Genomic DNA, 27,268 nt, shown 5'->3' with positions numbered 1-27,268 from the left:
CTGAGCAGTGCTTACACAGAGTCAAGGCTTTTTCTGCTTCTCACACTGCCCTGCCAGTGAGTAGGCTGGGGGTGCACAAGAAGCTGGGAGGGGACACAGCTGGGACAGGTGACCCCAACTGACCAAAGGGATATTCCATACCATATGACATCATGATCAGCATATAAAGCTGGGGGAAGAAGAAGGGAGGGGGGCAACATTCGGGGTGATGGCATTTTGTCTTCCCAAGTAACCATTATATGCATGATGGAGCCCTGCTTTCCTGGAGATGGCTGAACACCTGCCTGCCAATGGGAAATAGTGAACAAATTCCTTGTTTTGCTTTGCTTGCGTGCATGGCTTTTGCTTTACTTGTTAAGCTGTCTTTATCTCAACTCATGCGTCTTCTCACTTTTACTCTTCCAATTCTCTCCCCCATCCCACCAGGGGGGAGTGAGCAAGCGGCTGTGTGGTGCTTAGTTGCCGGCTGGGGTTAAACCATGACACCACTTCACCCATAGAGCCCAATAATTTACTATTTCTACTCACAGCATAGACAACAGGTTTCAGAACCAAACAACATTTCTTAGAATTCCTTCTTTTGCCGAGTTTTTGCTCTTCTTTTAATAACTGCTACACTGTGCAGGCTGCCTATATAACATTGTTCAAAGCCTTGGAAGGGAATTGGTAGATCCAAGCTGCTGCTCTTGATGGTGTAAAAAAGCAAGCACATGCCAAAATTACATTTTTACAGTCCTTTTTTTTGAGAGCCACTGCTGTACAGTCTTTTCCAGACAAAATCCTCTGAAACTTTCAGTGTATCAACAAGCTATGCAAAAAACATTAAGCATTTCAGCATCTGAAAAATAAAGTAGCTGCTACATACATCATTGCTCTATCAGGAAAGGCATGCCTGTGAGTTTCCTGCCTATGGCATTTACATAGGCATTTCCTGCCTATGAGTTATAGGACTCATGTATGAAAATCCTCAAAACCTCAATCACTCCATCCATTTGAGCCAGCTATAATGCTCTTTTGTAAAACACAGAAGAATAACCAGCCCATTGGTTCCCAACAGTGCCAACAGTCCAATTAGTCATGAGTGGGATTATCAGACATCAGTATTCTTTGTAAAGTCCCAAAATGTCAAATGAATCCTACTCTTCCTTCGTGATTCAGATGGATCTGAATCTAAGTCACCTCTGCTACTCCCCGAGCCAGAGGAAGACCAGAAGATCTCTTATCATGGTGAGGTTCCAGTTAGAGCATCTCAAATTTTGCTCTAGTATGTCGAGCATGAACAAGTCGGTAGTGAACCTGCTACCAGAGAAAGGTCACTGTTGGATAAAATTTGGTGGTCAGGATGCTAATGTTGTAAGGATAGTGAATAAAAAGCATGGGTGGTGCCTATCTTTTCTTAACACAATTCACGGCACTTCTTAGAAAATTATTTCATCATGGAAGGGACATCAACCTCTTCTACCAGAGCCTTGGGCTCCTTTGTCTTCACCCAGTCATCACAATCACTACACCCTGATCTTTCATTTCTTGTACCAGATATTGGTGACAAACCTTTATAAGTGAATACTTCATAAATGAATACCTGAGATTTGTGAGCACAGATATCACTAAAACATTTTGGAAAGCACTTGAGAAATTCATGCTCAGCCATTTTAGGTAGCAAGAGGAGCTCTTTGATCTCAACAGAAGGAGCATGTAGGTAAGACAGTTTCATGCTGTTTCAATACAAAACCTGGTGGCCCAGGTTAAAATATTAGAAGAAACAGTTTAATCCAACCTGCAAGTTTTGCAGCGAGGCGAGGCACATTGCTGCACGTTGTTCCATCATCACAGCTATTGGGAAGTAACCTCTAGCACAAGGATGGTTATAGTTACGTTTCAAACTTTTCTAGCAATTTCTTAAGTCTGTGCCCAAGACACAGCAAAAAAGTACAAATACCACATCCATTATAAGTCCACCGCAAAGACATAGTAAGAGCATTTGTGTGCCCCTTGTTAGGGGAGATTCAAGCCTTGCACAAAGGCAACGCTTAACTTTTAATGATTAAAGCTCAGTAACAGTTACTGAGCTTAAATACACAATCTCAATAGGGGGGAAAAACAGATTCCCCACCCTGGAAAAAAGGAATCAAAATATCTACAGCTGACCCTAATGACAATATATTATATGCTTTCTTATTTGCAACACAACAGACTGCTCTCAGAGACGTTACTCAAGATGTTGCAAATTCTCATACAACCATATGACAACAAGGGGGAACCAAGGGACCGAATGTAGCGTGACGCCATGCTCAACGTTCTTAAACTGGGGGGATACAAGAACACTAGATGCAGAAACAGCCAAAACAAAGCTTATATGCTTTGGAAAATATAAGAAGAAAACAGAGGTGTTTCTGTTTACCAAGCCACAGAATATATTTCAAAATTCCTGGAAACCACGTATTTAGAAAAAAAACATGTGTTTGCTGACATTGTAATTCTGAAACAGACCATAATAGAGAATTTAAACATTTCATGCAGTGCCAGCCCCATGGTTAGCAGCAGTGCAGACTACACAAGTTTGAGAGTGGCTGACCGAGTTGTGGCTGCTCCAAAGCATCACGCAAGGACCCAGGTTGTGAGAGGTCTGAAGAAAAGATAATGGGAATCTCCTACAGAGGATCTCCAGCTCCACCCATACAAGAACAATGACTAATGTAGACACTTAGGACCCCACCAAAAATTTCCTGGAGGTCTTAGGTCACCACTCTGCTGTGGGATGAATCAGTGCCACAGTTTAAGGAACAACGTATGAAGACTACTACTTGTATCATATACACCCAGCAATACACAATTCTGCCTTGGAGAACACTTACACAACCATAAGTCATTACAACAGTTAAAGACTATCACAGAATAAAGTGCAAACCTGCTTTCCAGGAACAGTGTACAAGGTAAAGTCAATATTCTAGATTCATACACATTAGCTTCTCCTACATTATTTTTATGTAAATAAATAAAAACTGAAAGAAACTCTACCAGAACTGAGTGTACATCTCAAAGCATTGAAACCCATCCCAAAAGTTGCCCTTTTAATAATACGCATCATGTACAGACCTCTGCTAGTTTGTACGGTAAGATCAGCTTCTCTCCTACTGTCACTGTCTTTCTGGTAACCAGGGCCTCAAACAGCATCTCTTCTTTCACCTAAAACAAAAATCTTGAGATTAATGATTATTCCAAGGAATAAATTTAAAAAAAAAAAATAAAAATTTTAAGTGTAAACATTTTCATAAATTTAAAATTTATAAATTTAATTTTTAAAAAATTTAAAACCCTTTTGCCAGCCCTTGCAGAGTTAATGTTCAATGCAATAAGAACAAGCTAGCCATTGGGAGGAGACAACTCAGCAAATAAATCCAGCATCAGAAATCAGACACCACGGTATTCGAGAGAACCTGATTTTCTACATTCAGTCATTACAATTTCCCATTCGTTTCCTTCGTTCCCCTGTCTCCCACACTTTTTGTTGGCAAAATAATTCTAGTGTTGTCAAGATGACATCATACAATAAACAAAACAGTGTCATCAGTTTAAGAGATACCCAAGTGGAGGGGTTGTTTTGGTGTTTTTCAGGGTGGGGAGGAATTAGAAGGAGGAAGAAACCTTTTGAAAAGCACCTGATATTTACTCTGCTATTCACACCTGATATTTACTCCTTAAAGATGCCAGCTCCCAGCGAGGTGACAATCTCTGATTAGCCATAACAGAAACCAGTTTGCAGAAAAAAAATCAGTTGTGTAAACTGTCCTGGTTTTGGCTGGGATAGAGTTAATTTTCTTCCTAGTAGCTGGCATAGTGCTATGTTTTGGATTTAGTAGGAGAAGAATGCTGATAACACACTGATGTTTTAGTTGTTGCTAAGTACTGCTTATGCTAGTCAAGGACTTTTCAGCTTCCCATGCTCTGCCAGGTGCACAAGAAACTGGGAGGGGGCGCAGCCAGAATAGTTGATCCAAACTGACCAAAGGGCTATTCCATACTATATGACATCATGCTCAGTATATAAACTGGGGGGGAGTTGGCCGGGGAGCCATGATCGCTGCTCGGGGACTGGCTGGGCATTGGTTAGCACGTGGTGAGCAATTGCATTGTGCATCACTTACTTTGTATATTATCATTATTATATTGTTGTTATTATTATTATTTTACTTTATTTCCATTATTAAACTGTTCTTATCTCAACCCAGGAGTGTTTCTCACCCTTACTCCTCCGATTCTCCCCCACCCCACTGAGGCAGGGGGAGTGAGTGAGAGGCTGCGTAGTGCTTAGTTGCTGGCTGGGGTTAAACCACAACAGTAAACACAGACACTTTGGGGAACAGGTAAACAATAAGTGGTACCCGCCATGAATTGTTGGGAGAAAGCCTCTTTTCCGACCAGTTTCAAGTTCCTCTTATTTTGATATCCCCTGGAGAAATTCAAAAGCATGCCCTCTCTATCAGAATAGACGGTGATACACTTATACAGTTAGACCTAAATACTTTGAGTTATTGACTGCTCTTTGCTAAATTTCAATGTCAAAAAAGAAATTGTTAGTCTGGGTGAAAAATCTTTGAGCCCAGAGTTAGTAGATGATGTTGCTTGAGAAGCCACGCTGAAGTCTATACAAGTTGCTTATCCTAACTGAAGGACTCCATGCAGACACGAGACCTGCTCAGAACACCTCTGATGAAGACTGGAAACACCAAATCCACATTTCTGAAGCCATTCAAGGCCATATTTTTATCCCAGGTAAACCATTTACAATGTGACATGGATAATGGGAAACTTAGTGGTTTATGTACTTTGACTTATTGGTTTAATCCAGTAATTAGTATGAAGAGCAATGCAAGCAAGCCAGTGGAACTTAAGAAATTCACAAACCATCGCAATAATGGTGCCATTCTGTACAAAAACCTACCTTCTACCAAAAATACTGTCATGGGAGTCTCCTTGATAACCTCCAGTGAATAACTGACTTTTCCTGCAACACCTACTAACAAGAACTTGTTGCTGTGGTGCAGAAAGCAGAAAACACCAAGTCACCTGTATATGATCTTCACCTACCAGCAAGGCCTATGTCACTGGAAATCAAACGTCAACGCCTTGAGGTTTGTTTCATTAGTCCTCAGTAATACTGTAGAGCCCCCAGTTCCTACGATCTGATTTTACCTTTCAAAATCAAGCAGAAGAAAATAATCTTCTGGTTCATCCGGAAACCCACAGCAAGTCTTCACATTTGGTTTCTATTCCTCTACATTCAGCAAAATGGCAATTTTTTAAAATTTCAGCTCTGCAGGCAAAATGCGGACACTTTTCCAGCAGCTTGCGACTGTGGGACCATCGGCTGCCCTCCCTCAATTGCAAAGATTAGAACAAAAGTGAGTTTTACACCATCCGTTATCCCACTTCAGGGACGCTGCAAACCTGCAGCCAGCACACTGGCTTTTTTTAATTATCAAAGGCAACAAAGCAGAGGGGTATCAGATGCTTACTAATCAAAACAGCCCAATGTAATATTCTTAAACAACCTAAATGCTTCCAAGTCCCAGATTTGTCAGCAAACACAGGGATTTTAAACAGTTTAAACAACTACCCGTGCCATCCCTCACCATCCCCATCTAATGTTCACCCTGGTTTCCTTCTCCCTCTGCTATCTTGATGGATGAGACCTGCAGATGTGCATCCTTCATCTCCAGAGCTGCTGCAAGCTGACCCGGAAGTATCGCATTGAATCATCTTCTTGTACAAAAACATACTTGGCAAGGAAGGAAACATAATCCCTGCATCTCCCTGGGCCTCTGAGTGCAATTACCACCCAGTGCAGCTTGATCTTGATTGCTTCATCACCTCTGAGAGCCTAGCCCACAGGTACAGCCAAATTATCGTAATTTGCATTTAAGGTCACAGCTTGAAGGTAGCTGACTCCTGATGCAAATGGGGAGCCACTGGAGCTTTCTAAAGATAAACTCGACACGTGTCAATGACTAAAGACACCTGGTGCATGGAGGTACTTGCAGCTACCCCATTGCGTACGTCCTATGCTTCCTCCTCCAGTAAGCACAATACACTAAAATAGAGACAAAAACCGCCCTAGCAGATTAGCAAAGAGGAGAACACAACTTATTTCTTTATTTTGTGCCCTGGGAGCTACACTTCTAAGTTACATTTCATGGATTTTTGCTTTCTGGTGCTAAAGGGCAAGTCCTGTTCTCCCTCTTAAAAAAAGCTACACGGCCCATAGGAGTTTAGCTCTTAATTACAGGGACACAATACAGATTTAAGACTTCACTGCCACATGCAAGTTGAACTAACACTCAGAGGGCTGGATGACTAGAGCTCTAAAACCCAGTGAAGGATGACTGGCAATGCTATCATGGCTATAAATGTCAGCAGAGCATGGCGGGGAGCAGACAGCCAGTGGGCTCCTGCAAAGGCTGGGCTGAAGCCAAGGCAGGCGGAGATTGCTTGTCCAGTAATGCTGGGGTATTATGTTATAGCAGCTGAAGAAAAATGAACCATTTCCAACTTGAGAGCAAGAAAACATCGGTTTTTGTCTGTCCTCCCATACTTGAGAAAGGGATTACAGTGTTGAGTGCTCATTCAAAAGCTGCCTGGTGTGGAGTAACAGAAAATAAATTCAGATTTCCATCAGTTCTTCCTGAAAAAGATCTGAACCTTTTCTTCAGACTTTCTTTCAAACCACCAGAAAATTATCTGACTTGAGTTCTGGCTCAGAGGTTCACATCCAATGAAGATGAATATGTCCCTGCTCATTGCAGAGGGGCTGGACTAGATGAACTTTGGGAGGTCCCTTCCAACCCAAACCATTCTATGATTCTATGATCCCCAAAACTCCATTCAGAAAATGGATCCAGAAGAGAAGGCTGGATGCAAGCACTGGCTGCTTCGTAATCCTCATCTCCCTTTTGCTCCCCAATTACTTTCCAAGATGTTTATCACACGAGGAGAACAATGTCTGTGGGATCCCTCTGGGAAGCTGAAGACAATTTTTTAGTAGAAAAAGAACTTGAGCACATAAATCTCCCATGGAAGTAGACACTAGTTCCAAAAGCTAACATCATGAATGCAAAAAGAGGTCTGGCAAAACTAATTTAGGACACTCAATAACTTAGATTTACCTTTATCTGCATTGAGGCTGGTTACCTAAGCCTAAAAACTGAACATAAAACTGCTCCATTGAGTGAAGACAAAATTTGCCTTCCTTACTCAATGCTCCATCCACGGAAATAATTTCCAGTATTAGTACATGTACACAATTAAAATGTTCCTGCTCTTCCAATGAAAAAAAAAAAAAAGAGTCTCTCTTAAGGTCAACTGACACTAGATCATTTCTAATAGATTGCTTTTGTTAATAAGCCCACAAATGAACCTTTACAGGCTTTTCCCCAGAAACACAAAAGTTTTCCCCAGTTTTACACAATCCTCTACAATTTCTGCAGAGGACCCATGATATTTGCAGTGCTTGCACAGTCTACAAGGACTCCACGTCTGCTCGATCCATCAGGCAGCCTTAACATCACGCTACAGCACGGTATTTCAGCAAAGTTTAAACAAAGGCTGTGAAAAACCTGCCAAAAGCCTCACATAATCCACACGCTATGTCTATTCTTGAAAAAAAAAAAAAAAAAAAAAAAAAAAAAAAGGTAAAAAAAAAAAGAATCAGGCTCTTACTGTAAATGAAACAATGATCTGCAGAGTCTGGCCAAAATCCTATATTGCAGTTTGCTTTTTCAACAAATGCTGGTCTGAATGTTTTAATAAACCAAAAATATATTGGACAGGGTTGTTGGCATCTAAGAAAAATCAAATCCATTGCAGATCATCTCCTTCTCTCAGTTTCCTTCAAAAAATCTGCATATTAGCTTCACTTTATAGGGACACAAATCTCGTTATACAGAGGAAGGATTGTTGTTCAGTGTTGTTGCATTAACTGCTGCAGCAGGAAAATTCCCCCAGTTGTCCTTAGAGGCTCAGAGGCTCCAACGTAAACCAGCTAAGATCACAATAATTTGGGCCAGACTTTCCTACGGAGGAGAAAACCACCTTAGCTTTGCCTAAATTTTTCATTTCAGCCAGGCTGTTTGGTCCTCTCCTCCCCATGAAGGCTACCGGCCCTTTGGTGCTATGCAGGACTCCTGCATCCCCTCTGCTTAGCTGGTCTCAGAGATGGCCAATTCAGCTCCTGCTTCTCAGAGCCTTTCCACCAAGTCCAGTTGGATTTTTTTCTTTTCCATGTCAAATCCTTGTCTGAACAAATCCAGCGAGCCATTTACATAAAAAAACCCAAACCAAAACACTCCCCAAATCTTTGCCTGCAAGTATCAGATCACAGCAGAGCTGGTTTCTTGCATCTTTTTGCTATGCTCAAGACCATCCTGCCAATCGCCCTGTGGCTGTATGAAAAGAAATTAAACTGTTTGACAAATAATATTACTTTCATTCTGAGATGATTTTTCAGGCTTAGCAAGTAATACCAAGATCTAGAGAGGGGATTAATAACTTTTTCAAGCCAATTCATATTTTCAGCAACAATGGTGTGAAAAGCAAAACTGTATATTGTTCAATGACCACGAAAAAAAAAAAAAAAAAAAATTACCCAAATGAGACAAAATACAGTGTCAAATGTTTCAACCGATATTTTTGGTCTCTGGCTGAGAAGAATTCACTACACTTAATTTGGAGAGTTGTAAGTAACTAACGAACGAATAAAGTGCAATGGATGCTCTTTGTGATGATGCTTCATCTGTTTGAACCCGTTAGTCCTCCTTTTGAACTTCCCTCCCAGCAATGTATTTCACAAGATCATACCCGAGATCTGCATCATCCTGATCTAATTAACAAGCATTTTATGCTGTATACTGTCATTTAGCCTGCAAAAGAATTACCAAGATGAACAGAGACGTATCACTTTGCTCAGCTATACCAGAGTCTAGTGCTTTTTCAAGATGGTGACTTTTTTTTTTAACGTATTGTTGACACTATCTGCAAGTGGGCATGGTATCCATGCTCTGTATTGTACCAGACCATGGCACTAATCCACCATCAGATCTATAGGGCTCGACCAATGCATCATTTCACATGTACACGTGCAAAAAATAACCCAATACCTTACAGCATGCAGATGTTGCAAGAGAGTTTGTTTGCAGAAGAAAGCCAGGGCAAAGACCCAAAGCCTGGAACTTTTTCAGATCTCTAAGTCACTCTCTTATTCAAAGCTTTTTTAAAAAATGATTACTTAAATGACTTGGTGCTCTCACTATGGCCATTTTTAACAGAGTTCTTTAGGTAGTGAGATAGCACAACCAATTTAAGGGAAGGAATGGGAAGAACATCACGTGTACACAAATTGACGAGTTATCTTCTGATGCTATGACAAAATTAGCAAAAATTAACCTTCCACACCATCCAGCGAGTACAAAGAGATAAAGATAATAGTCGTTTTAATCAACTACAAGTATAACATTTCAGTATCCTTTGGAGTTACAAGTGGTTTAGACCGTTTCAAGAAAAGCAGGACAGCAAGGAGAGCTTGCGGCCACCTATATCCACATCAAGAGACATTGAGCTTAGCTCTTGAACGTGTAAGCCAAGTGCAGGACAAGTTGGCTCATTGAAATGAAGACTTTTCTCATGAAGTAATGCCACAGCTTCATAACCTGCTTGGGCTAACAGAGCAGCTCTCCTAAGTACGTACTTAGTGCTTTTGCACTGATTTACAGAATTGGATATGGCCCTGGGCCATCCAGGCTGAGACCTACAAACCCTTCCCAAATGATACTGGCACAGCGGTGACTCATAGAGGACAAAGTGCTTTCGGTAAAGGGTCTTAAACAGCAGATAGCATCAAAAGGTTCACAAAAGAACTAGATAAATGCATGGATAATAGCTCCATAAATGGGTACTAAAGGGATGAGATGCACCCTCCCGCACCTCTAATACAGCCTTTGTGGATGCTGACAGGGTAACAACAGACAGCAAAATACGGCAAGCGAGCTCAGCATCTCCTACAGCCACCACCTGAACCAGAAGAGTGGGTTGATGGTTCTACAGTTGTTCCACTTTCTAATACAGATATTGGAACAGATTTCAGGAGCACCAGGGAATTTTGGTGACGGAGCTCATGGCTGGCGATTGAAGAAACTACTGCGTTGAATGGCAGGTTTGCTTTCCACCTAGAACTGGTTTGCAATCTTTTAAATTTTAATCACAGAAACAGTATTTTCAGTCAATTAAACCTGAAGCTGAAGAGTAGGGGGAAAAACCCTACATTAAAAACTTCATTAAAAAAAATCCTTTATAACTTTTCACTGGCAAACATGAACAGCCCATATGAACGGTAACACAAGAGAACTTCCTCCTCAGCGAAACTGGAAATAAATTCTGTTATAAAACTGAGGTGGCTCATTAGGTGTGAACATTACAGGATGGAAAGCAAATGCTTACCTCCAGCAGGTCCGACACAATAGGTAGTATTTCAGGGTTACAAATATCGATGGAGTCATCCCGGTAAGTCTTCTTTTTGTAACAGATGTTACCCAGGTGTAGTATCGCCGACAAGAGAGAAAAAATTCTAAAGAAAATAAAGAGAACTCATTTTCACTCAGTTGTTTTTCTTAAAGCTAATGAAAAAGCAAACCACATCCCCAAACATCTAAGTGCCACCTTTGTATTTGATTCATTCCTCTACTTATCAATCCAAAGAAGTTTATGTCCCATATCTCTAAATGTTTCCTCAAAAATGATGCTCAAATTAAGCATCCAATTCGCCTCATGTAAAAAATATTTTCACTTAGTCAAGTACCAAACTTGCATTGTTACAGCTTTCTTGAAAATTATTTAACACATCAAACCCACAGTTACAAAATGACACCCCATATTATAAGAAAAAAAGAAATCCTCAAGTAATCTAGATATCCAGATTAAATATCTATCACGCAATTGCCTTAATTAAGGGGGAGACTGGACTCAGCCATGCAGGTGATCCTTCTCAGTCCCCTGGCACATGTATTTATCACCTTCTCAGATCTAGACCCAGGTAGGAAGCCTACACAAAAAAGCATAAATGCTTTTATAATATATAAGCATACTGAGACAGAGAAAAGATGTTACACTTCAGGTAAATTTATCCAGCCAATTTTTTTTTAATTTGATAATTTTTAAGTGATATCCTCAGTCCTCTAAAAAAAAAAAAAAAACAACCTTCCTCTAAAAAAGTAGCTCTGAGACTATGGAGTCATGGCTGACTTCAGCAATAAACTCTGTTTGTCTGTATTTCTATAGTCTCTGGGGAGCTAAAAATGAATAAAATAAAATTTGATTCCCAGCCATGCCGCCAGCTTGCCTGCACAACACACCTTCACCTCTCCAAGCTAGTCCTTCCTTATCTCTAAAATAGGGATACTGATTCCTTATCGTGAATTACAGGGATGCAATTATCAACATCTCTCTTCTGTAACCATTTCCACAAAGGTGAAAACCCATGTTTTGCTATAAACAATCACTTATAGAAGTAATACTTAAAATGTCCTTCCCTTTTATACTCAGCTGAAGGTGGTTACTCTGTTACAGTTGTACCATGCCAAGGAGGATAAATTTACTCGTATAGCAAATAATCCACTATAATTTTTGACAGGCAAAATTCACTAGGAGAAATACAAGAACTTGTGCACCAAGAAAAGTTACTGCACAGTAAATCAAAAGCATGAATTTACTGTGACATCCAACTCTGCTCAGTCCAGACTGATTGCTTTACTCTGTCAATTACATTCCCTTACTCTACACCAACCTTGTACGGTAAAGAGGTTTTAGAAAAACCTTGCTGCTGAAATCTTCTTGAAAGATAAGGAACCATGCTGACATACAACATATTTGCATTAAAAGGATGTATACTTGGGTTTATCCATGTGGATAGAGAACGGATAGAGAAAAAGTAGTCTTAATTCATAATTGATTTGTTACAAGGTAGGGATGAAGGATGAGATTGTGAAAAAGATTCTCAGCTGGGTGAAAATTTCTTGTTGGAGCAGAAGGCAGGACAATGTCTCGTAGTTAAGGGCTTCTAACTACTGGCTCAGATACATATTAGAAAAGCAAGAAAAATAATGCTTAAAAGAACAGAAGGTAATGCACCCAGTTGCAGAAAAAAAATTATGTTATATGGTAGCATCTTAAACGTCATTTACCCAAGGTGATGAATAGAGTTTCAAGTGCCATTAGTACAAAGCAGTAATTCTGTTCCCACGTAAACCTCCAGGATTTCAGACAGAAAGAATCATGTTCATTAAATTACTGTTTGAACATTTTGACTCAAAGAAGCACAAGATTTCTCACTGTGTTCCAGCTACTGATGTGCTTTTCAGCAATGCTTATGATGTCAAAATCATACTCATTTTGAGCTCATTTTTAAATACATGTTTTTCTATGCTTGTTACTAACTTTAGTAACATATTTGTCAAATTCATTCAAACCTACTCAAGGCTTTTAAGCCAACAATCAACACGAGAGGAATTATTTTGTGGTTTCTGTTGAAGATGACCCTTGAGAAGCAGTCAGTGGAAGGCAGTATTACAATCCAACTAAGAAGTCCAGTTTTTCAACCAGCGCTTCCAGTGAATTTGTGAACGAAGGCCAGCTGGAAATGAGTCTACAGAACTGGCAATTGTGTAAAGGATTAAGTATGATGACTAATAACCAGGTTTTCTGATTAAACCAGGATCTGGACTGATGACATGCAGAGCAAGGCATGACTATTCATGAACAGCCGAAAAATACTTCAAGGTTCCAACTACCTGCCAATGCTCCATTTGCATAGAGAGTCGTTAACTACAGTAACAATGGCCATATTCTGTTGATATCTTTAAATTTTGTTTACTCCTTTATTGTATGAATGGTCAAGTGTCATTATTCATAGAATCACAGAATTGCTTGGGTTGGAAGGGACCTTCAAAGACCATCTAGCCCAAGCTTCCTGCCATGGGCAGAGACATCTTTCACTAGATCAGGTTTCTCAAAGCCCCATCCAGCCTGACCTTGAACACTTCCAATGATAGGGCATCCACAACTTCTCTGTGCAACCTCCTTCCAGTGTCTCATCAATTATTCCTTCTCACCAGCCTGGTATGTTATGTAGAGCACAACAGTTAGGTTAGTTCAAGTCAGGTGAATTAGCTCACTGATTATGGAGGTTATATTAACTGTTATAATCTTTGAACTATGGAAAATAAACTCACTGTCTGCGAGTCTTGGGAAGAAACCCCACCATCTCCATGGCCAGTTGTAAACGCTCAAAGTCATGCTTCAAGTCCTCCCCTTCCACGGAAAAGCAGTCCTGTTGGGTTCAAACAGAAAGGTTTAGCACTGAAAGAAATTAATGTCAGAACAGGTCCAGATGGCCATGTCAACACTTCATAAATATAATTCAGTGACTTACATGCCTTTTATCAGCAACTAGAACATTTCCAATCTGGCATGGGGAAATGAGATATCCAGAAGGCCCCACTGACATTATGAGGAATAACTGGCTAATTACCCCCAACACCCATCCCAGGGACAGGGGGATGCCACAGCACCATAGCAGATACAGCAAGAAACATATATGCAATACAATAGAAGACCAGGATTAGCTCCAGTGGCAAGGCAGAATTTTCCTTCTTAAATATTGGAAAGAGTACGTACAATTAAAAGTGTTTTATAAAATAAATATTAATTTTTTTTAAGGTTTTTTTGTTTGTTTGTTTGTCTTTTAAATCAAGCTGTCTAGGAGAATCTGCTTCTACAAGGACTTTATGGAAAAGCTAACCAAAGTGCAAATTTCAATACAATAATTATTTATTGCATACACAAACATTTTTCTCTGTACTGCATTTTTATCCAGCAGGGTAGGATGGTCTTTCAGAGGACACCACATCTCCACCACACATGCCTTGATTTGAATAGCCTGGACCTCAGAGGGGACTGTGTTGGTATACCTTTTCCAAAATTATATTTTTGGTGATTTGTTTCCCAGAGATACATTCTTATTTCCTAGGCTTAACCTCTAACGCAAGAGGTGAGTCATGACATTCTAACAGTATGGTGAGAGTTTGTCAATGTGGGACAATTAGCATACAAAAAGGATGCAAATTAACAACAAGATGAAATATGTTACACATTTACAGGCAGTTTATTCCACATTAAATCCTGGTCCACTAGGAGTTCCTACAGCTGAAGAGGAAGAATTCAGTTTTAAAATAGAACTCACATAATTTCATGTAAAATATCAGTGAATTAAATCCTGCATAGGAAAGGTTTAAATATATTTTTCAGTAATTTTATTCTAACTACCAAGGAGTTTTCTAAAAATGTGAGCACTGAGAGACTTTGAAATCCACTACATTTTAGTGTAGCTAGCTTGGAGGCTAGGTGGGTCTGAACGATTTAGTTTTTCAGATAATCCCCAACCTGACGGCAGTCATTGATACTTTCAGGGAAATCTGATGACATTCTGGACCCAACTAATACTGTCCTGCACCAATAGTTAGGGAACACAGTTAAATTAATGCTCCTGCAATAAATATATAAACTATTAATGCCAAATTCCTTTTGGTTTGGCTCACCTTGGCCCCCCCCATGGATTATTGATTATTCTCTCTTGCTTTGTAGCCTATATTTAATAGTTTTTCCCATTGCTGCCTATAAAATTTCCCAACCTCTGAATCCAAATTAGTTTAAGATAACACTATATTGTGTGACGCACAATAAATCTCATAATATTTTACTAACACTTAAACAGAGACTTTCTACAAGTTAATCCAGGTATATAATTTAAAAATTGCAGCTGCATTTACAGTGGCAATTAATTAAGCAGCTGTATCCACATAGTTTCTTTTGCTCATTTGTCTGTAAATCATATTTACCACATGAGCAAGCATGCATAAATTAATTCTGAAAGTCTGCACTAAACAGCATTATGGGAATACTACAGTGAACATCACTGAACAGGTTACCATGTAGTCACAGCCTGATGACTGTTACTTGAAGAGACAGTCGTACTCACTTAAAGTACATAGAATAAATAGTAAATATAGAATAAATATAGAATATATAGCATAAAGTTATTTTAGATTATCAGCTTCGTGTCTCAAAGCACCTATCCCCATTTAAAGCCTGGCAACTGTATCAATGGTACGTTCTCCATCCCACTCCGTAGCATCATTACAGTGATAGCTACTGATTATGGGGAGAAATTCTTATTTAAGATATTTACTTCAACACAGGAGACTCCTCACACCAATTCTCCTATCCTCTCAACTAAAAGCTAGGGAAGTTCAACTGGAAAAGAAAATCTAAAATTTTTTATTGATGGTCCTCAGGGACAACAACTTAATATTGCATGGACAAAGTGAATTTAGAGATGTTGAACAGACTATTGAAAATTACCTATTTTAACAGACATATAAGCTCTCTGTACATCTTATCCAAAGGAATGCATCAAAGACATCTACACTATATATCACTAAGATCATCAGGGATCAGCAATGGAATTATTTACACCGTAAAATATCAGGATAAGAAGTTGTTCCTCCTAATCTCAAATCTGAGCCAACCGGCTTGCTTGGTCACTACACATACGCTAAGGAGAATGTGGAGAAGTTTTCACACCCACTAAGGTGGGACCTGGAGTCTGATGGACAACGATATAACCACAAATTCTGCAGATAAGTCTTTTAAAAGATACCAAGTGTCGCTTTTAGTGGCGCTCCACGTTCAAGGAGACTATTTCATTTTGTGGCATCATTCGTCCAAAATAAAGTCATGAGTCAACACTGAAATACCATGGACAACTAAGAAGTAGCACAATCTACGCCAAAGGAAATGTAATTAATGATTTACATAACAACTGCCAAACTCATTAATCCCCATGGAAAGGCCTTTTGCAAATTATCTACTTAAAAGCAGATGCTCTCTGTAGTATTTCAGCTCTGTACTGTTTCCTAATGGATGACAAATGGATGATAATTATAAAAAAAAAGGATTTTCCTTGATATTAGGGCAGATAAGCATTACAAAGTCCATGCCCACAGACCAAATTAATCATTAATATTCCACCAGGGCAATTAGTTTCCCAGCAAAAGTGAGTCCCCTGCTTACTATCATCACATCAAAGCAATCCATGGATTTCCATGGAAGTTTAAAGACGATATAATAAATAGGGTATCTTTATAAACCAGACGTCTGCAGTGTGTTGAGTCCGTGGTTACAGGGAGAGGTCCATGGTACACTTGAGAGTGAATCGTCAGCTGAAGCAAAGATGTGATTTACCACGAATATCACAGAAAATGATCCCTAGCAAAATAAAATACCAGATAAACAGCCAAATTATAACGGCACACAGTTTTGCTGTGCAAAATCAGGATGTATAACATGGTAACCCCTGACCTGGCAGGGCATTATTGGCCCCTCCAGGAGAAGGTATCAAATTTGGTGTTTGTTTTAATTTTAATTCCTCCAGTAAATTGTCCTGACCCATTCCTTAAGCAATTAAGATCTTTGCAACTTAGTAAAGTGTATTAAGGTATACAGAAAAGCATCTGTTCTTCACTCCCTGCTCCTGTAGGACCTCTAAGGATGATGATGTATTAAGGACGCTGATACAATATTCAACATTTTTAAACCTTGGGGGGTTAGACTCCCCTTCCCTCCTCCTCTCCTAAGGATTTTGCAGTGAAATCTCACTGTTAAGATGCTTATTTACCCCGAGTGAAATCCAGATCCTTCACAGATTACTTCTTACTCTTCCAGATGCATCAGCTAGAATTCAGTAACCATTAAGCACACGGCAAAATTAGCAGGAACAACATGCAGCTGATCCAAAACATGCTTCCCCGTGCAAGACAAAATCAACAGAGACCATCATGGGACACACAGACACCCAAAGTATGTTGCCAACTGAAGCCGCTGCCTCTGACTCGGCTGCACTCGGAGCTGGGGAAGGGGGAGAAGCTTCACCGTTCCCTTTTTTGGGTCAATCCATTTGGAAAGGATGATCATGTCAGCAGAACTATTTTAGGAGAAGGAATTGGTTTTTGCGTTCTGAATAATATCAGGATTTTATTCTCTTGCAGATGTTTTGGGGGTGTGGTTTTGGTTTTGTCTTTTTTTTCCCTGGAAGCTGGAGACCAGATACACTGCTACAACCATCACGAACTGATCCATCTCTTTGGGCTTCAAGAGACCAATTTGCTGTTTTATCAGAAAGGAATTTCAATTTTCACATTGCTGCTGTATCACAATTTCCATAAATTGTCATGTATTATATCAAGAAGGAACAAAAAACCCCCCTTAGTTTGCTAAAACTAGATGACCATATCCAACTGTTGAAGAAGCTTTCCAGATGGAAGGAACCAAAAAAGGACAAGGGAAAAAACATCTGTATTGTCATGAGCTAATACACAAGCGACACCACTGCATGGCAGAGGAAGGGAGAGGGTAATTAACAGATTAAATTTAATCTGACTTTGTTTTCTGCTCAGGTCTTGGTGCCCCTAACAAATTCAAGTGAGCACCAGCAACACAGAAGACATGGGTACTTGTACTGACCGGCTCAGAGTCATAGCAATAATCATCCCAGCTCTGTCTGAGGGGTTTCTTTGTCATCTGAAAGCAAGGCAGACCAGGTTAAGTAGTGTTCAGACCAACCGTAACTCCCACTACCTGCTCTTTATTCAGGGTAGCAATGTCAACTTCTCACCTAAAATAATTGTTGTTATTCTGCATAGTCATTCCTTACTTTTATGTGTTTTTTTAAGGTAAGATTTATAATGCTTTTGCATTCATGGTACTCTGATTCCTGCTTACAGTGTTTTCAAGACAGCGAGGACCTCCCATGCAACAAGTTTAATGGATTTTAAGATCTTTTCTTTTTCTCCACGGTTGGAGAAACCTTTGGTTTACCTAGAGCTGAAGAGCTATTGATGGAAAATCATACTGAAGAGCAGATTTTTTGTTTCTACTCTCAACCTCTGCTCTAGACACATGTAAGTAAGTGCTGCAAAAGTGTGATTCTCTGACCAATTAGAAAGCAACACTTGAAAGCTTTTTAGGAATGTGTATCTTTTTCCAATCAGACAGGAATGGAGTTGAGAGAAGTCAAAGGACATGTCAGTGACCAGTCCCAAGAGGGAGACACATAGCACCAGAGCTCTTAGTGAACTTAAAATAAGGACCTAATCCTGCAAATCACTTATTTCAAAATGGATAAATGTGAATAACCAGCACACAAAATATTCAGCAAGTTGGAGGATATGCAATGGCAGGCATACCTGCCATTGGTATGAGATATGGAGAAGTCATTCATACTCAGGGGACAGTTTAAGCAAATTTGCTTTTTAAAATAAATAAATAAATAAATAAAAAAATCTTTTTTTCCAACCTGCTCCCTACATTTACAGATCAACAAAGTAACAGCACATTTTGGTGAAATACTGAACAGATTATTGTTCATCTGCAATAAAAACACACGTTTGTTTTGTATAACACAACATGAGCTGAGGAAGAAGATAACACTTGACTCAAGGACTGAGTCAGGCCCCCCTTAAGGGGCTCAATATTTTATAGCTTTTCAATTTTAATATTTAATTTTTAGTTTAAAACTTAGGTTAATTTCTGAGCTCATTCTTTTTCCTTTTAAAAAGGCAGGGATTTCTCTAGGACACATTTAAGAAGCTACTGTAAATACTCAGTGGCCATTTTATTACTTTCCCTTTTTATGTTTCCAAAGTTTCCTTTCCCTATTCCTCCACTTCCTCTTTTTCCTTTTTTCTCCCTGTTTTCCTTTTTCCCTTTTGCCTATTGGGGCACGGGAAAGCTGCTACTCCATTGTCAGAAAGCCTTAATATGAAACAATGCACTGAACATATCTAAAGGAGCCATTTTTCCATAGTTGTCAGTGTTAAATGGTCTAACACTAACCTTAATTATTAAAAATTTAAAAATTATTACAATAAAAACCCTAAAAATTCAGACTGTCACTATTGTCCATACACTGTTCAGGCAAGTCCAGAGTCTGCTTCCCAGGTCCACTGGGCATACCTCAGCATCATTCTCCGGCATACTTGCCCACTGCATCCTAATTTAGATTAAAACAAATGTTTCAACCTAAATTATCACATTCCTGCTGGTTCTACACACTACATGCCACTGGATTTATAATTTTACTTTAAATATTAATGCCCTTAAACTGCTATTAAAAAAAAGGAGGACTGTAATTGAAAGCAATGTTTTTGACTAACATAAAACTACCAAATTGCCCAACAAAACCTGTGAATCTGACAAAACATTTAATCCAAATGATCTTGGCACTTTCCTGTTGCAAAACGGCAGTGCAGATGGTCATGAAGATCACACCATGTTCTCCAACTAATGCCTGAGGCACGAAGATGGCAAGCAAAAAGCCTTCAGCTCTTGATATGTTAACTCATATTTGTGAATATCCTGATCCTGCTAAGACTGGGTGGGAGTTGTTAATATTACAGTAGATCATGGCTTTGATAGCTCGCTTTAAAAATATCACTAAAAAGCCCCGGGTAATTGAGATGTATTCCAGAGTTAAATTATATTTCTAGAAAGACTAAACGCTATTTGGGCTGCACTGCACGTACAAGCTTCTCTCCAGCTTGTGGGTTAAATCACTCTTCATGTTTCAGCTCCAAGAAAACTGCAATTAGTTAAAATCAACGTATAACTACTCTTCCACATATTGCTAATCCTTTTTTCCTCTTTTTTTGAGCAAAAAGCAGTAAAGTCCCTATTCACAAGCATCAGTGGACAACTGTATCTCAAATACCTGAAGTAAATCAGATTTTCCAAAGTATGAGTTTAGTTGGTCACTGGTAGTATGTCACTCATTTTTAATTCACACATTTTCAATGCTTGCTGTGGTTTTATTTATATTAAACTTATTACATTGTTAAATTCAAAGGATCATGCTAACAGCCAGTCATGAAGCTACGGAATTAGGACTGCCTCATGCAAGATGTTATATCCTGAAGACCTACTGGTATCACACATTTTTCTCTTTTTCTTCTACTCAGCAGATAGATGTTAATGAGTAAATGACAGTCACACAGATAACCGGTAAATTATTACTGTTTCTCCCTTCAACAATTAAAACCACAATATATTTAACATATCCCAGGTAGGGGACAAAAATGGAAAACACTGATTTTATTTTTTTTTCATACTAATCAGGTGTTCAGATTGCCAACGCAGAATTATTTCCAGTGATGGAAGGCTGCCTGTAGAGCATTAACACAACTCATTTTCACTACTCCATGAATTTTCTTTATTAGCATTAAATATCAAGCAGTGGAAAAGGCAAGACCGTGTATTGTATTCCTGTACAGTATTCCCACCTGGTTGAGGTAATGATATTCCTCAGGCTGCTTCAGATGAAATGCTGATCTCTCTTCCTCACTCGCTCCTGCCAGGAGGTAATAAAATACATGGTAGTTCCTGGTGGAAAATTAAAAAAAAGATGTTAGACTTCAAAATAAACAGCAGCATTAAGCAAAGACGTGCATGTAAACCTCATAACCTGATTTTCCAGCTTCCGAAGTCAGACCTGAACACTGTTTAGAAATGGCCCATACCCACTTTGCAGTGATGTAAAAGATTAAATTAAGTAACAGAGAATGAGCTCCCTCTTGATCCAAGGACATCCACTGTTCTAGAATATACTTAAAGAATTCCTAGCCGACATCGTCACGTTTTCCTCCAGAAACATGTGCAATGCCTACATATTTATTAGAATCAAAACAACATATTTCCTTGCAATGCAGAAATTATTATTTTTAATACTTTATTACCACTAAAAAGGTAATAATTTTGCAGTTGCAGTTCTGTAAGACAGAATGGAAAAATCTTCAATTTTTACAGCTACTCAAATATTCAAAATACTTGAATATTACTAATACTAAAAACACCCCAAGTGACACTTATCTGTTTTGCTTCAAGACAACTCTAACATGGATTAATGCTAAGAGCGTAGCAGTATTTCTAAAATTAAAACTTTGCTTTTATATTGGATGTCTTCCAAGAGTAACCAAGTTTAATCATCTTGCAACACCCAAGAGTACATTTGTCAAGGCTGTATATGCTATTTAACTTTGGGATCAGCCCATGAGCATTCGAGAAAACCTCGCACAGCGTATGTCTCAAAAGGGAAACACAGACAGAAGTGCCAAGAGTTGAAAGATAACTCGAAGCAGCAAATTTATTTAAAATCAGAGTAATAATTACTCAGAGAAGAGTATGTAACAAATAATATGTTGCATTTAGGAAAAGAACAATTTGCTTAAATTTGTTGTCTATATAATTTTAGCTTTTTCTAGAGGCCCTTCTGATGGCTTCAATGTGTTAAGAACTGTAAAACAGAACTAAAACACCATCTTCCCCCCCCCCCCCCCAAAATTAGTTATTAAATAGCTTACAAATTGCACAAGAAAACAAACAGTACATAATAATCCATATGACATGAATCATAAAGACAATGGAAAATGTAAGTCAAGGACTATCAATAAAATAATGGAGTTTATTTTCCCTGGGTAGTACATTCCTCCCTAAACAGCTTAATATAAAATGCATCATTTATCTTTGAAGCAGTGGGTTAGGAGCGTGAAAATCCTGATTGCCCCGTGCCAGCTCAAACAGGGTTTTAAGCTATCTGTGCCACACTATCAGCACATATAGAAGTCAAAACCAACCCAAGCAAAATATAGGCACCTACCGTTCATTGTGCTCCTGATAAACGAGTCTCGATTTCTCCAGGAGGTACTTTTCAACATAAGCTCTGGAAGGAAAAAATAAAAGCGTTATTCATTGACTCAATAGTCAACTTAAATGAACACAGCTTTACAGGGACTTTTCAGTCTTAGTATGCACAAAAAAAAAGTTTCAGCCTTGTTTCACTTAGTTATATAAATTTCTTCCTAGGCAGAACAAGCCCAATGTTATGTTTGGCTTTTGAGGTTTTTTTGGTTTGATACAAAGCCAACACTAACTTGGATATGAAAAACATGATCTCAGATGCGTTAGCCTATGGGCAGGGAACGCAGGGGGAAATTTTGACAGCAACGAAGAATCTTGGATACCTATTTAATCCAAAGCCAGCAAAATAAAATTGCTTGCAGACCAAGATGTGTGCACAAACCCTACTTCAACAAGCAATACACCAGGGTGCAAAAGTTTGCAAGATCAGATTTAGCTGCAGAATCGGTCCCCAAATCACCATCCCCTCTTCCAGAAGAGCCACTTCTCAACAAAAACTCAAGTTATTAACTTGTGGCTACATTCAGAAAATAAACAATTGCAAAAGCTCCTTATTGGAGTTTACATTTTATCCTAAGAGCTTCCATAATAAACATGTTTAATTTACATATTAAATACTTTTTGAAGCTTGCAGAGCTAAAACAAGCTTCGACAGGTTTTTTTCTTCCAAACAATACTAACCAGTAATGATAGGGATTTAGAAACCAGAATTATAATTGGCAGTTTTGATGATGTAGCTGTGCTTTTCCAGCTACAGACGTCCAGTGACGTGGCACTGACTAATTAGCAGCCACATATGAATTGGGAAACCCAATGAACCTTGGGCATGGTAGGACAAGGAGGTGCCTCTATGCTCACTTCTCCACCATAGTCTCCAGGTGGGGAAGACAGACCTATTTATTGCCTGCATCTCAGTAATTCTTCCCTCCTTTCACTAAAAAATAAAATAAATCATTTGGACATGCTGCAAAGGTTTTGTGACAACTCTTACATCAGCTCTTAGGAGAGGCTACTGGAAATGGCATATCCAACCCCCAATGGGATGATCTTGCTGGATAGGAGGAGTAAAGACTGACAGACAGCAAAGCAGTATTATTCCTCTGTATGATGTGCACAAAAAGGTTTGTTCTTGTTTATTCCCTGGGAGGAAGCTGAGAATAGTCTATGGATATTCTTTGTCAACAGGTATTTTTGTATCCCTTTCCTAACCTGAAACCAATTTTTCCTTTCTAAGCCACGCCATAAGTTCACTGCAGGCTCAGTGAACAGATGAGTGAAAAAGGTATCAGAGTGTCCCAGATCCCACTCACACCCCTGGGCAGCAGTTCAACACGCTGCTCTACGACAACCTGGATCACATCCACCGCCCTTGACATTTCATCCTGTCCCTTGTGATTTCTGCTCTTATTATAGACCCCCCAGAGAATCACTCTCATGCAATAATTTAGGTTGGAAAGGTCTTCTAGAAGTCATCTGGTCCAAACCACTACTTAAATCAGGGCAAATTTTTTAAAATTTTATTTTTATTTTTTTAAATTTTTTTGTAGATGCAACTAAAATGCTGATGATTTGGTAAAATACTCCTTGCTTAGTGCAAAGGTCATAATGAATATATGTCCCAAGAACAATATATGTCCCCTCTTTTAACAGGATAGTGCAAAGGAAAACCAATTTAAGTATAAAAAAGTAGACATCTCCAAGTGTTCTCATTTTCTTTACTGTTGTCAATTATGTCAAATCTACCTTTAAGAGTAAAGAAAAGGAGTTCTAAGAGTACAATTTTGTGTAAAGTACTCATGTAAGCATGCTACAGAGCGTGTACTTAGCATCCTAGGTAACATCTGAAATCTGAGAATGAATTTCATATACAAATACCAACACACAAAACACCCAAGCACAGCATGCTTGAAAGCTCCAATTCATGGTACTTGAGATACAGCCTCATGCCATTGCACAGATTTACCATTATACCAGTGCACTGTTGCTTTTAATTAAAATGTCTCCTATCTGGCTCTTCTGCAATTTTGTGGAGTATGTCAGATGTTGACGCTTTTGATCATCTTATGAGGACTGAATGGGTTGCAAAGACCTTCCTCCAGAACTCGCTTATCGAACAGGACATAATAAATTCATAAAGCCTTATGGGAACACACTTAACTGAAGCCATCACTCAAGCTCCATCAATTTTAAAGACATCTTCAAAGACTTCATTTTATGGGGTGCGGTTGGCTGCTACTAAATCTCTTGCCTATTACATCTCTTAAGTTTAAATTTGCTTCAAGTTTTGGGTCATTATATTTATAGGGTTTGTAAGCAAATACCCAGCTGCTATTTTCAGCCTCCAAACACAGAAAAATTCTGATTCGAGGCTGCAAATTACAGTTACATTAACAAAGCAAATAATATGCAGAATACAGAATGATAATTGACTCGTGTTGTGCTTAATATCTATGCTAAGTTTTAAAAAAAAAAAAAAATTGTGATCTTCTTTGTAAGACTATGGAAAAAAGATTGTGGTCTTGTATGCCAGGAACAGCTGACAGGTTTTTTTTAAATGTCTTTTTTCATTGGGGCAGCACTGCAAGCTTATAGCAAAGCACAGTCACATCACACTGTGCAACCGAAGACCAAGAAAGTGCATTTTTTTTTTTAAAGAAGAGAGAAAATTCCCCTTATTCTATGAACTAGAGTATATGAGTACAATGTTACTTGCACCTGTCTGCCAAGTGTAAATAGAGGCCACTTCCACAGAGCTGACACAGCATGCCAAGATAATACATTGTTAAGGCATTTGTTGGATTCTTGTTACCCTGTATTTCAGTAGGTATTAAAAAAAATTGAGGCTTATTCTTTTAAGAGAACTGTTCACCAGAATTAAAGAAGGAAAAAAAAAAAAGAAAAAGAACATCAGATTTGACATAGGATGAAAAAACAGCAGGAAGGTACACAGAGTACCCAAGCTCATTTGAAAAATTAATGGAAGCTATTTGTGCAATACTGTTCTGCTGGAAAATAAGAAAGAAAAAAATTTAAAAGTAATTCTCTAAAATAACAACAAAGTCCCAGCAAGAGATCTCTTAGCTAGCTGCAGAAAATATACAACCCCTGGAATGCCACTTCTACTCTTCGTTTTTCCAACTGAGTTAATTACCCAGACAAAAAGCAGAGTTAACAAAGCCCTGCTCATTTAGAAATATTATATATATTATATTATATTATTTAGAAATATTTAGCTTGAGTCACTTTATGATGACCTGATGCCATGTAAATTGTCTAAAGCCAAAGAGAAAGCCAGGCTTAGGTAAGCCCATCCAGAAGGTTTCATCCATAGGCTTCCAACCATGCAGCACTTCTGCTGCAACCCTCCCCAGGAGAAGGAAGGTTTGAGTCACAGCTGTAGATTCCATGAGCTTTGGGTAGCAGAAGAGATGCTGAAATAAACTGTGAAGAACCACGATGGAGACAAGCATCTCCTTGAATGGCCCAGGGGAAAAAAAAGAGGCCCTAACTGGTCAAGGGCTGGGTTCCAGAGAGACGTCACGGTAGAGACAGAAGCATATGGTGAATTAAGACAGCAATCAAGAAGAGTCTGGTTCCATCTCCTCTGTAACACCCATCAGGCAGCTGAAGATTAAATCCCCCCTTGACTTTCTCTTCCTGAGACTGAGCAAAGCCAGCTCGCTCAGCCTATACTTCCTTATCATATGTTCCAGCCCCCTAACCCATCCTAGCTAAAACGTTCCCCTTTCCTGCCTTAACTGCTATCTTAAGAGGGAAAGTTCCATTTCAGCTTAATTATAAAGCTGACATAATGATTAAGGAGAGCTCAGCTGGCTTGAAGCAAGCTCAGGTGTATTCATACTTCAATGTGCATCTCAGATATGCCAACATTCTCATAGCAATGGATTTAAATATGCTAAAAAAAATTTTTTTTCCCCCTCTCTCCATTTTGGGAAACATACTGGCCAAAAAAATTAACCTTATTTTTCGTGTAGCCCCTATAACAGCCTATTTAAGCTCCTTGTGCAGGAGTACGTACAGCATCTTCAACCTGATTCCCACTTACCCTCGCACGGTGCCTGTCTCCTGATAATTCACTTGAATAAATTTGCCAAAGCGACTTGAATTGTTGTTATGTGCCGTTTTTGCATTTCCAAAAGCCTGTGAAGAGAGAGATACCATCATTACGTTCAAAAAGCCACCGCCTTACCTTATTTATATGCACGTAACTAACAACTTGACTCTGGGCATTTTGCTATCGTTATATAATTAATAAAAAGTGTATGGTGAAAGTTAGTTGAATGGTCTACAAAATAATACAGTGAACTTCTGGGGACGATATTAATTTTTAATTTGGTATTCATGAAGGGCAGATAAACACTGTTTAAAAAATAAAGTGTTAGCTGTACAAGAGAGATTTAGTATTTGAAGTTGTTATAGTCTATATTAGGGCTGTGCTTTTTTCATTTAAATAAATATAAAAGTACACTGCTCCAACAAGACTCTAAATCTGAATGAGCTAGAAGCTGCTTTTTAATTATATATGGAATTAGGGGAAAAAATGCTTTGAAGGCTACTCAGATGTTAGACAGTGTCATATACAGCACCGCCATAACCCAGAGTATTTTCAGCATTTCAGATGCTGTTGTTTCGATTTGATGCTGTTGTTTTTCCAAAATCATAATGCTTTTAAGTCTTTATTATGCAAAGCTTTTATTAAAACCCTATCTTACTGAGAAACCCAATACAGAGAGTCATTTATTGCCATTTAAAAGAAATCTCTGAACAGAAGAGCTATTGGAAACATGTAAGAACTGCAGCTCAGCTTCACTGAAAACTGGTGTTTTCAATTGTGCCTAAATCACCTTAATAATAACCCAGCCCACAGTGACAGAATCTGTCAAGCTGCCAGGTCCAATTAATGTTTCATTTATTAAACTAATTTTGATAATCATTCACCTTTTCTTCTAAGCCAAACTTATTTAGGGTAGTTATACGCAAAATAATTTCTAAGTGTTGTTTGTGTATGGACACTGAATTACAATTACATTTTGTGCTGAGGCTTAATATCAGAGCTCAGCTCTGAGCTCCCAATAGATTTATTCCCTACTCAGCTATTTATTAGAAAAGATTAAAAGGGCTTTACATCTATAATCTGAAGCTTTTCAAATGACTTTTTCAGATTTAACTTTGCAACTAGAAGCAAAAAATAAAGGCCAAACTAAATTAAACCTTGGTAAAAAGGCATTTGACACCTTCAGTACCTGTGTGATGTGCGCTCTTATGTCTACTTTTATCTTACCAGGCAGGTTTATTTAGCAATCTGGTTAGATTTCATGATTTAAGAACCAAAGGAGGCTTGCTAGCAGAATAACGACATGATTTTTTCCCCCCTATTTGAATACAGGGATTTGTTTAA

The 27,268-nt window shown here is 38.7% G+C and overlaps 1 protein-coding gene across 1 annotated transcript in view; it reads right to left on the bottom strand.

Annotated features, from left to right (window-relative positions):
* The window catches only part of MYO9A (myosin IXA), a 154,786-nt gene that overhangs the window by 95,244 nt on the left and 32,274 nt on the right, over positions 1 to 27,268 (bottom strand). Inside the window, exons 2-8 of the mRNA XM_075714213.1 lie at positions 25,916 to 26,010; positions 21,809 to 21,871; positions 20,436 to 20,535; positions 17,623 to 17,679; positions 13,275 to 13,372; positions 10,489 to 10,615; positions 3,097 to 3,186 (exon numbers count right to left, since the gene is read on the bottom strand). Coding sequence (XP_075570328.1) covers positions 3,097 to 3,186; positions 10,489 to 10,615; positions 13,275 to 13,372; positions 17,623 to 17,679; positions 20,436 to 20,535; positions 21,809 to 21,871; positions 25,916 to 26,010 — 630 coding nt within the window. The remainder of the gene's footprint in view (positions 1 to 3,096; positions 3,187 to 10,488; positions 10,616 to 13,274; positions 13,373 to 17,622; positions 17,680 to 20,435; positions 20,536 to 21,808; positions 21,872 to 25,915; positions 26,011 to 27,268) is intronic.

This window comes from Pelecanus crispus, chromosome 7 (assembly GCF_030463565.1).
Source record: "Pelecanus crispus isolate bPelCri1 chromosome 7, bPelCri1.pri, whole genome shotgun sequence".
Taxonomy (NCBI): domain Eukaryota; kingdom Metazoa; phylum Chordata; class Aves; order Pelecaniformes; family Pelecanidae; genus Pelecanus; species Pelecanus crispus.
This window is presented reverse-complemented; position numbering and strand designations above follow the sequence as displayed.